The following is a 15,913-nucleotide window of genomic DNA, read 5'->3' on the forward strand; positions in this document are numbered from 1 at the left end:
AGTGCCTGATTTGTTTACTCATTAGGACCCGCTGAAATTGGAGGAGTTGCCATTCCTCCAAAGGAATTGTAAGGTGCCAAAGTGCGATGAAAATATGCGATGTAGATTTAGAATAATAATAGCAAATGTGCATTTCCGTCAATTTCCTTTTAATTCTAAAAAATGTCCAACATCCTCCTTGACTCTGTGTGTGTGTGTGTGTGTGTGTGTGTGTGTGTGTGAGTGATTCGCAAATAAATTAGCAGAGGAGTCCCACATTTCTGTAACCTGGTGCACGAAACCCCTGCTTGCTGCTTTGAGGTACCAGAAGTTAGTACAGAACACTACCAGATGTTTATGTTCTCAAATGATCAGATTTATCAATGCCCGCTGGCTGTGTTTTACTAATTGTGTGCTGAGCTCAGTTGTTTTGCTCATTTTGAAACTTTGTGCAAAATTAGGGCACTAGTTGGCGCCTTTTTACAAACTATGAAAATCCACCTTTTCTGTCAGAATTTGTTGAGAAAAGCCCCAAGAGGAGATACTTTGTTGTTCAGCTTTGTGCTTTTTGTGTGTGTGTGCATGTGTTACCTGGCAGCACTGGGAAGCAACTGCCAGACAGGCTTTAATTTCTGGCCAGTTTTGTTTCATAGTCCAATATTCAATCACTTTCTTCATCATTATATATTTTCAACACCGGCCTTTTAGGTAGAGTTTGATGTCTTCCAACGTACCTATAATGATGCAGTTAACAAAAAAGCGTCTTTGTTTCCTGTAAAACCACTTATTAATTAACAAGTATGCATTTGCTCAGGATTTATGTCTCATCTCACCTGAAATGAGACAGTTATTCTCTTTAGTTCAGGCTTCATATGGCTGTGAAAAACCTGGAGAAGTTCTGCAAATTGAACAAAACTTTCAACGGAGAATAATCAAAAGTACGTCGTTGGAGAAAAGTTGTGTTCATTTGGTTCACAAATACCTCCGTGTCTCTTACGTGTGCTTTAGATAGGACCTACTCAGAAAGAATCAATTTTCCTTTAATCAAACCACTCGCCATTAGTTTTTAAAAGCATTTCTAATTTTTTTTCCGTGCAGGCAGATAGTATTGTATTTTTTTCTTTATGGATGTGAAAAGTCATGCTTTATTTTTAAAATTTGTAAAAATGTGTACTTATTCAATCTTCATGATCTTTCATGAATGTGCTTCCTCGCTGCTACACACTTCACCAGTGTCCCTATACATTGAGATGGCGCGTAGGGCGGTGGCCAGTGAATGAATGAATGATCAAAGCCTTTTTAAAGGTTGAGTGGGCGGGGCTTGTGCTGTATTTACACTGGGCCGCTCCGCCCTACGACGGCACATAGAAAACGGATGGTGGGCCGGTGAGGCGATGAAACAAGTGGAGAGAGATGTAGCAGAGTCGTCCACCGACACACGCACTCCGCCTCGTCGACTCCACTCCCTTCCCACCGCGCCGTAGCATCCTCCTCTTTGCATAACAGGTCGAACGAGCGAAAGGTCTGCGTCGGAGCTTCATGGCCGCGGCACTCACGATGAGCGGCGGCGGGCAGGAGGATCCCTTCTATCCGCTGCAGAAAGCGCCTTTACCCGCTGGATTCCCCCTGGAGGATTCGGCGTTGTTCGGCTTGGATTGCAAGAGCACAGAAACGGACAAAACTGGACAAAATGACTACACGCAGGTAATTATTACTGATGGAACAGACAGTGTTCATTGAATGGGCGTGGCAGACTGTTTTTCTTCTCCTTGCTGGCCTTTTAATCTAAAACGGCCTTTTTTTGTTGCATGATCTGATTTATTTTGCATCATTTGCGGTAAATAAGCGAGTAACACTGCGAGGTGGAGCCGCCTGGAAATCACCGCATGTTTTCTGTTGAGCCAGCTGGACACCAGTTGTTGGTCTCCCCCTCTTTGGCGTCTCTTTCCCCCCACATCATACCACGCCAACAACTGACTCCAGGCTCGGACAGAAAGGTCCCGTTAACTCTGTAAGCAGGGAACTTGTGCAGGAGAGGAGAGAGAGAGAGAGAGTGAGGGAGGGAGAGAGAGAGAGTGGGGGTCTTTCAAACAGCTGGTAGGATCAGTAGCCTAGAAATAGCAGCCCATCCCCAGACTGCTGCTGTCGGTGCTGCTGCTGCTGCTGCTGCGGACAGGGAGGCATGGGTGTTTCCCCCATTCCCTTTCATGTTGCTGTTTCATCCTCTGCTGCAGGGCTCAGGCAACTTTTACACTTTGAATCTGTTAGATTCACAGGAAAATGTGCCACAAACGTTAAGTTCTTCACCTGTGATGGGTAATATTCCATGAGGTTATTTCACTCCCGCCTGGCTTGATCCGCCACTGCCGGGTTTTTGAGTTCAGCCTTGCAAGCAGAGTGGGAATGTGGCAGACGCCTATTGATGACTACTTGATAAATGTTTTAGTGGTGACTGTCCCGTCAGACCTTTGTCCTCTCAAAATAGCACCTCTGAGTCGTTTTCCAGCGTGTCATGTGAAGCTCCAAATAAAATGAACTTTTTTTTTTTAATGTGTGTGTGTGTGTGTTTGTGTTTATTCACAGGTGAAGTGTGAGTTGGACAGGTATCTCTCCCCTCAGCCTCTTCCTCTTCCAAATCCTGCGGACAGCCAACAGAAGTCCCACAGAGATGGGATGGATCAGTTCTTCCCTGACGATCACGCTGGGGCTCCATACACCCTCAACATGAATCTTTACCTCCCTGACTTCGCTTACCTAAGGGTGGGCTTGTGTCAGCAGGCGCGGCCGCCTCAGCACCAGAACCACAACGATCTCATCCAAGTCAAGACAGAAACCGCCGCCCCGTGCTTCTCTCCTAACCTCCAGCCACCACACTGCCCCAATACTACACCCACGAGTAGCTGCACCACCTCTGGGCACACCCCTGGCAGCATCGCCATGGAAACTTCAGCTGTAAATATGACATTAACAGGGTTACCAGATTTCACCAGTGCTTTCAATCAGGCAGGAGGTGAAGAAATCTTTGTCAAACAGAAAATGTCATCACAGTTTGAGCAACATGCGCTCCACCACCATGACAACGGCAGCTCACTGTTTCAGCTCCTCAACTCTGGCTTGGACCATCACCATGGCAATGGTATGGAGGCTCAGCATCATCATCATCATCATCAGCAGCAGCAGATACAGCACACCTCCTCACTCCACACGCCCTTCCATAGTTCTCAGCAAGAGCAGACTGGTAAAGCTGCCTACTGCGGCTTAGCTGGTGGGGGGGCATACACGCATCCTCACGCTCAGACACACCCCCACTTCCTCCAGCAGCAGCAGCAGCAGCAGCAGCAGCAGCAACAGATGCCCTACCTGCCTCCCTCCCCGCCCAGCTCGGAGCCTGGCAGCCCCGACAGGCAGAAGGAGCTTCTCCACACCATGTCTCCTCCTCCCTCATATGCAGCCACCATCGCCTCCAAACTGGCAGGTAGCACCCCTGGACTCGGCCCCGCCGGCCCAAGCCTGGCGCCAGACAGCTTAGCCCTCCCTCTCACGTCAGGTCCCCCATCAGTCCAGGGCCAGGCTGCACCACTTCCACATGCCCCTGCATCAACCCCAGCCCCAACCCCGGCTCAGACCACAGTGCCTGTCCGCTACAACCGGAGGAACAACCCGGACCTGGAGAAGCGACGCATCCACCACTGTGATTATCCAGGTTAGAACTAAAACACACATCCACAACTGTGCGTGTGCGTGCGCGCATGTGTGTGTGTGCGTGCGCCTACTCGTTGTCACTGCTCTGTTTATTTTTACTCTGAGCTGCGGTCAGGTGGATATCTGGTCACTCAGAAAAGGTCAGCTTGAAGAAAACCAGTCTTATTTAAGGCGCCTGTGCATTTTTTTGAAATTATATGCTGTGTTGTGAATGACTTTCCCAGGCCGATGAGTCATAAGATCTAGCCGAGGCTCGGCAGAGAGGCAGACCTTTTAATTAAATCTCCTGCTCTGCATTTATTATCACACCTCAAGCAGCTCTGGCGCTCTCAGCCGTGAGCTCTCACAGATTGTTGTGGCTTTAAAGTCATCGCGGGTATGATTGTGGTGTGTAACTGTGTGCGTGTTTGTGTTGAATGAATAGGCCCATTTGTCAGTTGCGTGCATTTAACATGCTAATTATGAGCTACGAAAGTCATTTGATCCCACATATTTGCACACTTGATGTTGTGTATATGAAAATCCTTTTTCAAAAACTGCTACGCACACACACACGCACACACACACTGACGATGTGCAGCTACTCGGTGGGACACGTACCATCAGGTAGCCTGTGGCAGCGTGTAGAATTGGCTTAAGCCGAGCCTCCTGCTGCATGTTTGCACACGTCTAACTGCTGTAAAGTCAAATGAAGCAGATCCCATCATTTCCACACTTTTAGCCCAGTGTGAATTAGTCACACCACTGCAGCTGTTCACTATTAATTCACATGAAACTCATAACAAAACAGAAAACCAGCTCGTCTGGTGACCTCCTCTTTTTTTTCTTTTTTTTTTTGACTCTCTCAACTTTGATGTCAAGCTAACAGGTGTCGTCAAGTTTTTGACAAAGACGTGTTGTGTGTTAAAACTGGCATGCGGTCGGATGAGTTTCTCTGTAAATACGCCAAATTTAATGTCGCAGAAGATTGTGCGTGCCAGGTTTACCGAAGTCCCATGTCACCTTCAAAACAAAATCAAACCAGTTTTTCTGTTTCTACAAAACAAACATCGACTATCGCTCTCAAAACAACTTCTGTTCTGCATTACTTGAGATTTCTAGCATTCCATGGCTCAGTTTAATGGGTAAATACATATCTGGCACATGTGAATTATTTGGATTTGGATTAAGCCGTCTGTTTGCATTTATCTCCCTGTCAGGCTGCAAGAAGGTCTACACCAAGTCGTCTCATCTGAAAGCCCACCTCAGGACTCACACGGGTAAGATCTTCATCTAGTGAATGCAATTTTTTTTAAACGGGACCTGTCAAAAAACAAATGACGCTGCCCACGCGACTCGTATTTCTGTATCTGCGCTGGCACCATGTTGCTAGGCAGAGTGTTGTGTTCTTGGCATGTGTGTGTAAATGTACCCTACCCCATTTCCATCCTCTGCCCAATATACTATTCCATCAAAACAGGTGGAAGTGACACACTTCTGCCAGGGGATGACTCTCAGACTATGTGGTCAGCGCCAGACCAGACGTGTGGTGCCATCTCAAACAGGAACCCTGCACCCTGTTCGGACTTTTAAACATTCTGATTGACTTTTCTAAGCTAGTTTCCCATGACAAATATAAAAATAAGATCTCTCAGTGCAGCTACGCAAATATCTTAGGTCACCTTGTTCTGCGTCTCTATAGTCCATTTCTCATCTTTCACGTTTACTACTGGTTGTTTCGGATGAGCAAAATCAACAAACAAGCTCTTAGGTGTTGTTGCTCCACCTCGATCCAGCTAACTAAACAAAAGCTCCTGCTCATTCCTCGCTACACACACACACACACTCAAACGCACTCAAACACACTCCTAACTTTCTGTCTATGACCTGCTCCAGAATCTGCTCATTCAGGTATTTGCTTTGCCTGCTTTGCATTTTAGGATAGAGGAACATGACACAACAATTAGACGTGGCGTCATTCATGCTGCGGGCTGATTATTACAGACCTCAAGATGAGAACAAGACACATGAAGAGGGACAATTTCTATCATCGTCAGTCTCACTTACCTCTCTCTCCTTTTTCTTTTTTTTTTCTTTTTCTTGTTTTTCACTCATCATCCCCCTTCCACCTTCAACTCTCTGTGGGCAACCCCCCACCCCCACCTCTATTTCTATCTTTGTCTGTTACTCATTCTACTTGTCTTATTCGGCTGCTTGAATGCACACGTACATGCTCGCATACACACGCGCACACACACACTCATACACACACCTGTCAGTAATCTGTATGAGATGATTCCTAATGCATTTTGGGTCCCTGTGGGAGTTCCCACTCTAATCTCCATCAACATCCATTACCTTGATTGTTTGTGTGTGTCTAAGTGTGTGTGTGTGTGTGTGTGTGTGTTTGTGTGTGCATACATGTGTTTGCAAAACTGAACACTCCTCCCAGTTTATTCCTTGTCTTTCTCTACCTCTTTTCAATCTTTCCTCACATTGTGTTTGGTTTGGTTGTTGTGGGGTTAATGTGCTGCTGTTGTTTTAGCCAGAATGAAGAGCTCGCTTTGCCTTTGTAACCAGTTGGTTCACTCACTAAACTAAAATGGAAAGGAAAAAAACATATTAGCTTATTTCCCCCCTGTAGAATTTAGCGCGCAGATTGCTTTATAAATAGTAATTACATAGGAAAACCCCAGCAGGAACTACAAAATGTTTTCATTGGTCTAGACCCGATGCAACATACGGGTCGTTCTGCCTTTAAGGTCACATGATACCTGCGTCATCTAGGGTTTTAATAGATTTATAAAGAAATATCTAATGGACAGTACTGCAAAGACATCATAGATGCCAAAGGTGGTGCTTTTATTATAACGTATTCATTATTTAGTCATGTAAACTGTACTATAATCTAGCTTTTATTATATTCATGGTGAAATTTAAATATTTTTTACTTTGACGGTACTCGTGACAAAAACTGATTATCCACTGCAACTCTTTTTAAAGGCCCAGTCAAGCAACTTTGGGGTCTAAATTTCTTTGTTAGACATTAATCCCAGTGAGAACAGAGCTCCAAACCCATAGATGGATCCTGACAGAGATAATTTGGATGAGCAGATTCAGAACCTGGTCCACCGCCCATTGTTACATCTAGCAGGTGAGCCGTGGGTCATAATGAGGCCCTTACGTAAGAGAGGACCCGGGAGGGAACTTCAGGAGTTTAACTTAGAGGAGACAGGTCACACTCGTTTTCACATAGCACTCTGAGTTCCAGCGGAAGATTATTAAAATGACAGAGTGACAGAGACGCGTAGCTCATTACACAAGAGTACGTACACAAGGGGAAAGGCGCTGAGGCACAGGCTAGTCGCCCATGGGAAGTTCTGTGCTTGACGAATGACTGTGACAGCGCTGCGGCTGTAAATGCTGTTAGACAACTGCACTTTTCAGTAAACCTGTTTTTCTAGTTCCCCCTAATCCAACTGTATGAGTCACTGCAGATCAGTGCATCTATTTTAATAAGACATCATACACTTTTTGCTTTTGTTTTCTTCTTTTTTTATAAAAGGTCACTCACGTATACTTTCTCCTCTCCTGCAGGTGAGAAGCCTTACAGGTGTACGTGGGACAGCTGCGACTGGCGTTTTGCTCGTTCCGATGAGCTGACGCGTCATTACCGGAAGCACACAGGCGCCAAACCCTTCCAGTGCGCTGTCTGCTCGCGTTCTTTTTCCCGATCCGACCACTTGGCCCTGCACATGAAGAGACACCAGAACTAGCAGCGACCGCATCCACACGCGTGGAAATGCAACGAATACACAAGCACTATCTTGACTCATGCAACAACAGCAACATATAAAGTACTCACAAATGTTCCACAAATGTTACAAGCTGCTTGATGGCAGAGCGGCGTTCACTGACACCACAGCTCCTCCTGGTGCTGCTATCACGGTACGATAGCCCAACAAAGGTGTTGCTCTCCAGCTAGAGTGGAACAATTAGGAGGATGTAAAGTAGAAAGACCATGACCAGACAAAGTTCCTGGTCCCTTAAACCTCCAGATACACTTGCTTTCTTTTGGGAAAATACAAAAAAAAAAAAAACAACAACAAAAAAAAAGAAAAAAGAAAGTGGTAGCTTCAAAATATGTTTCCAGTCCTTTTGGACTTGTGTGTGTGTGTGTGTGACTGCAATGAAAGCACTTGTCATTTTTGTGTTTCAATTCTAACTGGCTTCATTTAAGAAAAAAAAACAAAACATCAAAGGAGCATCTTTTGTTTGCAGAACTAGTCAAGCCAAATCTTTGTTTACCTTCTTTCTTTTTTTTTTCTTTTTTTTACCAACTCCTTTCGGTTTGCACTAGAATTGGTAATCTCGTCTGATGCATCTCAGTCACCACTGGACGATCCTTATCACCACTGGACTGAATTTCTGTGAACGCCACATAAATCACTGCTGTTCAGATATTAAAAATTGAAGGCATTCATACTCTAGGGAGAGAGAGAAAGGGGGGAGGATAGAGCAGTAAAATGGGATAGCGAAGGGGGGAGGTGAGGGAGAGAAGGATTTTTGATAGTAGAGAATAGATCTGAGAAGAGTTGCTAAAGAGCAGCAATTAGCGGATGAATAATTCAGTTTGTGTTTCGATGGATTGAGAAATATGACGTATCTTCGTTCAGAGATCAAACAAGAGCGACTGTACTTGATGTCAGCATCAAGCGTCTCCATAATCCAGAGCTTTTACTTCTTTAGCCAAAGCATCATCATCATCATCATCATCCTCATCCTCATCATCATCACCACCTTATTAAGTGCCTCCTTCTCTGGTTTATGTGCTTTCGTTCAACGCTAGCAGAGCCTGTGATCAAATGTCCTTTAAACACACATGGTGCTGGTTTTTTTTTTCCGTTTGAATCTCTTGGATTAAAAGAACAGAACTAATCAACCATTGTAATTTGACTACTTCACAAACAACGTAAAAATGTTTGGATTAAAGTCAGACTTTTTCCTCCTGAGAGTCTTCCCTCTCCGACTAACTCGGCTCTATCAGTCAATTGAACAAATGCTAATACACACCTGTGTGTTTTTTTTTCTTCCTGCACCTGTAAACTGTATTTGTTCATTTACTGCAGGTGACAACAAGATAATATAGCACTGTAATGTATCATGGTAGATCTGACTATTTATTTGATTGTGTAGAAACCATCTTCCTCCCCAGCAAATAAATGCCTTAATGTAAATATATGCACTGTAAATAAATAGTTCCTCTTTTGTTTTTAGCTTTCTTTTGTAAACTACGGGGGCAAAAAAAGAGGAAAATGCCCTGCATCCAAAAATATTTGAGCCTTTTTTTTTCCATTTGTTTACTTGTCAAAGATATTTTAATGCAATTGTTTTATATATTGTCCTTCCAGCAACTTATTTTGTAGATCTTTTTTGTTGTTGTTGTTTTTTTTTTCTTCCAGTGGTTAAACGTTCCAAAGACAAAAGTTGTTTTTTTCTTCAACTGAGTGAAGCCTAATAAAGTCAACTGACAATTTTACCGATGCTCTCTTGTCTTGATATTTATGGGCTAATTACTTCTTTCACCTGCCTCAGTGACTCAGTGTCTTAGGTGTGGCAGTGATTGAAGTACTTAGTACGTTGAGGTTTTTTGCCAAAGAGGTTGATATAATGGTGGTATCTTGAACAGGGTGTGAACCATTCATCGCAGATAGGGTGGAACATGTGCCACGTTTTAAAAAAGAAGAAGAAGAAGAAGGAAAAAAAGCCTCCTGTAGCAGCTGGTAATGTCATATATTATTCAATTCTTCAATTAATATTGATCAATAATGTAATAACTTACCGAAATTTAGGAACCAGTAACATGATCATTTCTTTTGCACAATGTAGTGAGTTATTACATGATAAAACTGTATTTTACAGCGTAAAATATAGTTTCATAGTATCAAAAATAACAAATAATCATTCAGGTAAAATATAGTATTATAGTAACAAAAATAACAAATAATCATTCAGGTATATGTAGTTACAAGAAACCAAAAGGTGCTCAAACAATGACCAAACAGTGAATACAAGCAACATAAATATAAATCGAACCATTGCACAATACCAAGATAGTCATAGTAAATGTAGTTAGAGCTGAGTGACATTGTGTGATTGAGGTGTGTAGGTGAAAGTATGCGTCGTAACGTAAGGTTACAGTAGAAGTACTGTAGTAAAATCCAACAGCTGTGAAGGCTACGTGTGTTTTTGATTTAACAAAAAGATTCTACACTTAGATATGAAGTTGTCAAGAGCTGTTGAATGTTTAATGACTAGAATATGTTGCTCCACTCAGCTCCTCTGTAGTTGGTTCATACACTTTGGTAAGTTATTACATTTGATCTGATTACATCCAGAATTCTGGGGGGGGGGGAATCATCATATGAGCAGTTATTGCCTAAATAACAACACATTAATATCACTTATTGGTAAATGGGCTGGTTTCATATGGTGCCTTTCCACTTTAATGGCATTCAGAGCACTTTCCAGTTTGGCCTTATCCACCCTCACACACACGCACACACTCACACACACACTCACAATGTGGAGGCTGCCATGCTGGTGCCAACCTTCTCATCAGCAGAAAATGGGGGGGGGGGGGGTTCTTGCTCTAAGACACTCGACGGTCACTTCCTGTGTGTCTTCGATCGTAACTGGAGAAGCTGATCGTCCGTGACTTGGATATTTTCTTTTTCAGGAACGTTCAGTGTGTTAAAAAAAAAGAGAAGATAAGAAGGAGGGAAGAAGTGGTGCAGAGGTGAAGCGCTCTCCTTCGGGACCTGCGAGTAACCTGCAGCACCCTCGCTGATCAACAAACAATAGTCCTTTGATATCCCAGCAAGAGACAATGGACAAGAAAATAAAGTGGACCACCACTCTGGGAACCGAGGGGAATCCCACTGCAATGAGATGGACACACAAACACGCGCGCACACACCATATGTTCTTGGTTTAAGTCATAAATGTGACCCGGGGTCTCTGTTGTAATCTACCTCAGATGTCCGAAAAACAGGGAGGTGGACGGGAGAGAGTGAAAGAAGTGAAATTCGGAACAATCTAAACAAAAGAATCTCTAGGGGGACCCAATCAACCACTTCCGTCCTCCTACATCTCCTCTCATTCTCCTCCTCCGCTCTTCTTATTTAATTTCATTTTTTTCTGTCTCTCTTTTTCTTTCCATGCACCGTATCCCCCTTCTCCTCCCCGGTGGAATGTATTGTATGAACGTCCAGGGCGCTGATCCGTGGGTCAGAGTGGATCGTGTTCTCATAACCTGCTCCACTCCTCATCTTTTCCCCTTTTTCATCATCCACCTCGTCTCCTTCCAGCCCTCTCTGCTCCACCTTTTCTTCCACCTCTTCATTTTAACTCCTCCTCTCACCTAGTCACACAAAATCATACAGAACTTATGGGAAAAAAAAACTTTCAGGTATATTGAAAAGTTAAGTGTGTATGACTGGAAAGACTACACACACACACACACACACACACACACACACACACATACTTTTTGGTGATGAGTGAGTGGGAGCTACCGGTTCATGTTTTAGATCAGCTAAATTAATGTCACACATCTGGAAGACGGCTCCTGCCTGCTCCACCCTCTGCTGTGCTGCGTTGGTGTGATTCCCAGTTTCCCTTTGTGTGTGTGTGTGTGTGTGTGTGTGTGTGTGTGTGTGTGTGTGTGTGTGTGTGTGTGTGTGTGTGTGTGCGTGCATATGTAGGTGTAATGTTTCCAGTGCTCCTCTCTTGGAACAGACCACCCACTCAGAAGACCAATAGAATGACCACGGGGAGCCCGGATAGACACAGACACACTCGTTCACACACACACACACACACACACACACACACACACACACACACACACACACACACACACACGCACGCACACACACACACACACACACGCACACACACGCACACACGCACACACACACACATACACACACATATGCAACAGGCTCCAAAGTCAACCCTACCCAGCATTCTCAGAATAGAACATGTTGTTATCAGAGATTGTCCCACAACATCCCGCAACAGCTGACATGCTATCACAAAGTTAAAGATAATATCTGAAATTGAGAAGGGTTTCATTCCAAGACGCTACGTGTGTTTTAAAAAATGTTGTCTCAGGTGAGCTACTCAGCAGCTAGAAATTAAAGGTTTAAAAACAAAAGAATCGAAGCCTCAGTGTGATGGCTGAGTACTTCTTGTACTTTCAAACCACTGTGGGGGACTGATGGCTCAGCATCTGTACTGTATATATCTACAAATGGCCTCATCCAGACTGCAGGAAAACCTGATTTGGTACCTGAGTATGATTTCGTATCAGATGTGTTTTCTGTCCTCACTGTTATTGTTTAACTGATGAGATCAGATATCACCAAACTTTCTATAAGACAAAGACTTAAATCTTTTTGAGGAACAGATTGCGTGGACTTGAAAGATCCTTTGAATTTTAGGATCAGCGTTGGCGGTCAGTTAAAATGATCTGATGCTGTGAATTTCACTGTGATCAAAACTTTCCAAACATCTTTTATCTTCTAAGTGGAGTTAAACTCAGTTTTAAGTCTGCTATACAGGTTTAGTGAGTTTACCCCATCTTTCGCCAGATGCCACTTGGAACTGGCTCCATCTCCCCACAACCTCAACTCATGTTAACATGTAAATCATTTTATTGTGCCGTGATATCTTCTTTAAGGTTTTGTCCCATGACCTTGACCTTTGACCACCTAAAACCTTTCAGTTCATCCTTGAAAAGAATTTCCTTGAAGGCATTCTTAAAAGATTGCAAGAACGAGAATGGGACAGATGACTAACCTGATAATAATCTGTTCGAGCTACATCTAACACAGTGACATGTTGAGTGAATGTTTTATGTATTTATTTACTTATATGAATTATCTATCGAGGTTTATGTTTGGATTACACTAAGTTTTGTGTACTTTTGATCATGTGGTTAATTGTTAAATCCTGTTAATTTGGATTGGAACATATACCTGAACAGATATGAACAAAGGTAGACATTTATTCATTCATAAATGCGTATTTTATCAGTTTATTACAAGCTTAGATGGGTGGATACTGTTTAGACCTGGAGGCTCCAGCTTGCTGCTGTACTATCTGTAACTGAAGGATACTTGAAGGCAGCAAGATAGGCACAGGGGAAAAGAAGGAAAACGACACTGATATCAGGGCAAAATAACAACCCTCGTTAAACTGGGACTGACTAACATCCCCAGTGACTCACTGGATAATGAAGGCAAAGCAAAATGCCAATAGGCCTTTTTCTAATCAGCCATTTTAACACGAGAGCAGGGTAAACATGTTCCATGATATCCATGCATTCATCTGTTTTCTATACCGCTTATCCATTAAGGGTCGCGAGGGGAGCCTATCCCAGCTGACATTGGGCGAGAGGCAGGAGCAATTAGGGGCTTGGTATTTTGCTTAACGATACTTCGACAGCCTACCAGCAGCGACCCTTCGGTTGCTGGGCGGCCACTTTACCTCTGAGCCATGCTGCTCCTTGTTCTGCAATATGTGTGCACGATATCAGGGCCTTGACCAAAACCTAAAGGTAACGGGGCCATAACCGAGGTCCTGGTTTTTTTTTCACGTGGAAGGAAAATGAATGTTGTTTATCTGATGATCTATTGAGATAAAAGCCTGACACAGTGTGTGTGTGTGTGTGTGTGTGTGTGTGTGTGTGTGTGTGTTGTTGATGCCATATCCGTGCCTCATCACCTTAAAACAGGGTAAGCAGGCAGTAGCTCGATCAACACACACACACACACACACGCACGCACACACACACTCTAATTGCTGTTTATCACGATAATGACTTTATGATAGGAGGTTGAGTGTTTATGAGTCTGATGGATATCTGATCTGATAATCAGCATTCTTGAGATTATTGGAATCAGTATTTCTTTAATCAGATTGTTGATGTAATAAATTGATTTAAAAATGTGTTACTCTGGCTGTGTAACGGTGGCCTGCCTTTAGTCACCTCTCAGCGGTCCCTTGGAAAGTCCCGCCCACAACACCATCTGATTAGACACACATGCTGAGTATTCGGCAATCAACACTCGAGATCAGACAGAGTAATTCTTCTTTCAGCGCCACAATCTGGTTGTGCTCAATTGGAACTAGTTACTGAGACTTGACTTTTAATAGTAAATGTATACCTGATTTGTTTTTTTTAAAACAGAAGGGAGCTTTTTTGTTGATTTATATATTAAAATGCACTGTTAACTTCATAAGAAACGCTACCAGGAGCTCCTCGTTTGACAGGAAATTCTCTCACAATTAAACATGCTAGCAAAGGATTTCAACATCAATGAGTTTTGGAATTAGTTTCATTTTCAATTTGAGACCAGGATATTCATTTTTTACTTTAAACATATCAGTTTTCTATGATTCCCAATAATTGGCATTTGTCACATCTGTTGACCCTTTTTACAAAAAGAAACACTTTTAAAGAATGAGCTATCACATAAAATATTCAGAAGCAGCTGCTGCTTTGAGGGTTGAAATGTTGTTTTATTCACTCTCGCAAGTTATTTTAGTGACTCGAGTTCAAATTCTTTAGTTGTTACGTTGCCATGAGAAACAGAGCAATGTCATTCCAGTTTTCAGGAAGTTTTCACACCCAGTGACTAAGATGAAAAGAAGACACGTCCTATTAAGGATGAACCAACTTCACATACATGTGCCTTTTATTCATGTGTGTTGTTTATGTTAAATAAATGAATGAAGCAGAAAGATGAAAGACTATTCAGAAGAACCATTCTGGTAATAATTGAACAACGTAGTCGAGAAATCTATCACCTGCTGATAACCCTGAACCTCCCTCGTGTTATTCCCTGGGTGGGTTCCTCCACATGGAGTTCAAAGGTCAAAGCCATTAGGCCTCCTTCCATATCAGACATCTTTGCACCTGCAGAATTTCAGCATACAAAAGAAGCACTTTTTTTGTTTTAAAAAGTTCTTTTTTTGTGAATTCTTATCAGAAGTTGTGAAAAGAAGGAGAAAAATATTGATATCATCCATATACATGATGTGCAGACACTTAATCACAGCTGTTTGCTCACCGTTGACTGTACTGACCACCTCCCTGACTAAACAGTTAATAGTTTACTCCCGTCTCATTACATGCTTTATGGTTTTGTAGATTGGGAAATGAGCTATATGGTACTTTCTTATAACTGGATGAGTCACACTTGAGGTGATAAACAAGTAAATTTAATCAACATGAATACTTAAACCCGGAGCTTAAAGATCATATTGTATGGAGAGTATGTTTGAGGAATCATTTTGTTCTGGTCGGATGTAAATCTCTAAGGAGAAACTTTAGCTCTTGAAATAACAAAACTCCCATTTCACAGACACTGATAAAACACAATAGTGTCTTGTTGTGTTCTTTTGTTTTAAATACTGATCACTCATTTTCTGGAAGACAAACTGAATTCCAAAATTTAGAGTCCCAATGAGGCTACACTGTGGAGACTATCTGACCTTTATAATTTGATGTATTTCGGTTGAAGTGTTACGCTCAGTCAGGATATTAATCAGACTTTTACTCACAACTGTGCACCGATGAGGTATCACTGGGAGAACTGAGGTAGATTTCTGTTGTGGGAGAGGTGGAGGGTCAGGACTGGAACAAGTTTTTTAATTCTCAAAAGTAATGGCCCATTGTATTTCACGTGGAGAGCAATAATATTTTGATGTGAAAAATAGAAGAGAATGAAAAATGCAGGGGGGGGGGGAATTATTGATAAAAAACATGCATCGTTGAATAGGTTTCTCACGTTTGAGCTCCGGGGTTTTAAACATAAAGATTTACAGAAATAAAGCTGTGACTCTGTTGGCGTCATTTCAGGATGCGGGAGTCGTGTCAGGTTTTTGCACGTTCTCTAGAGTTCTGCCAGGGTTCCCTCCAGTTTCCTCCTGCAAGTTAAAACATGCAGGTTGAGTGGTTTATACACTTAATTGCATGTAGGAATGAATGTGTTTATCCATGTGTCTTAGTCCTGTCATGACAAATAACATGAGTAGGATCTTAAATGCATTCTTTTTGAATATTTGTAAAGAGATACTTCACCCAAAAAGTGTATTTTACATTTCAATAACTCACAAGTACAGGAGGTGTATTGAGCTCTTGAAGGTCCCCCCCCCCCCCCCCTCACTACTGCATTATGAG

At 42.7% G+C, this 15,913-nt stretch overlaps 1 protein-coding gene across 1 annotated transcript; it reads left to right on the forward strand.

Moving 5' to 3' along the window:
- The first annotated feature begins 1,314 nt into the window (after positions 1-1,314).
- On the forward strand, positions 1,315-7,914 carry klf5a (Kruppel like factor 5a). Its single transcript, XM_086181152.1, has 4 exons — positions 1,315-1,683; positions 2,563-3,682; positions 4,881-4,940; positions 7,258-7,914. The coding sequence occupies exons 1-4, from the start codon at positions 1,519-1,521 to the stop codon at positions 7,434-7,436; spliced, it is 1,524 nt and encodes a 507-aa protein (XP_086037278.1). The 5' UTR covers positions 1,315-1,518; the 3' UTR covers positions 7,437-7,914.
- The last annotated feature ends 7,999 nt before the right edge of the window (positions 7,915-15,913 follow it).

Source organism: Aulostomus chinensis, chromosome 16 (genome assembly GCF_037954235.1).
Source record: "Aulostomus chinensis isolate RoL2024-O1b breed Wild chromosome 16, RoL_Achi_v1.0, whole genome shotgun sequence".
Classification (NCBI taxonomy): Eukaryota; Metazoa; Chordata; class Actinopteri; order Syngnathiformes; family Aulostomidae; genus Aulostomus; species Aulostomus chinensis.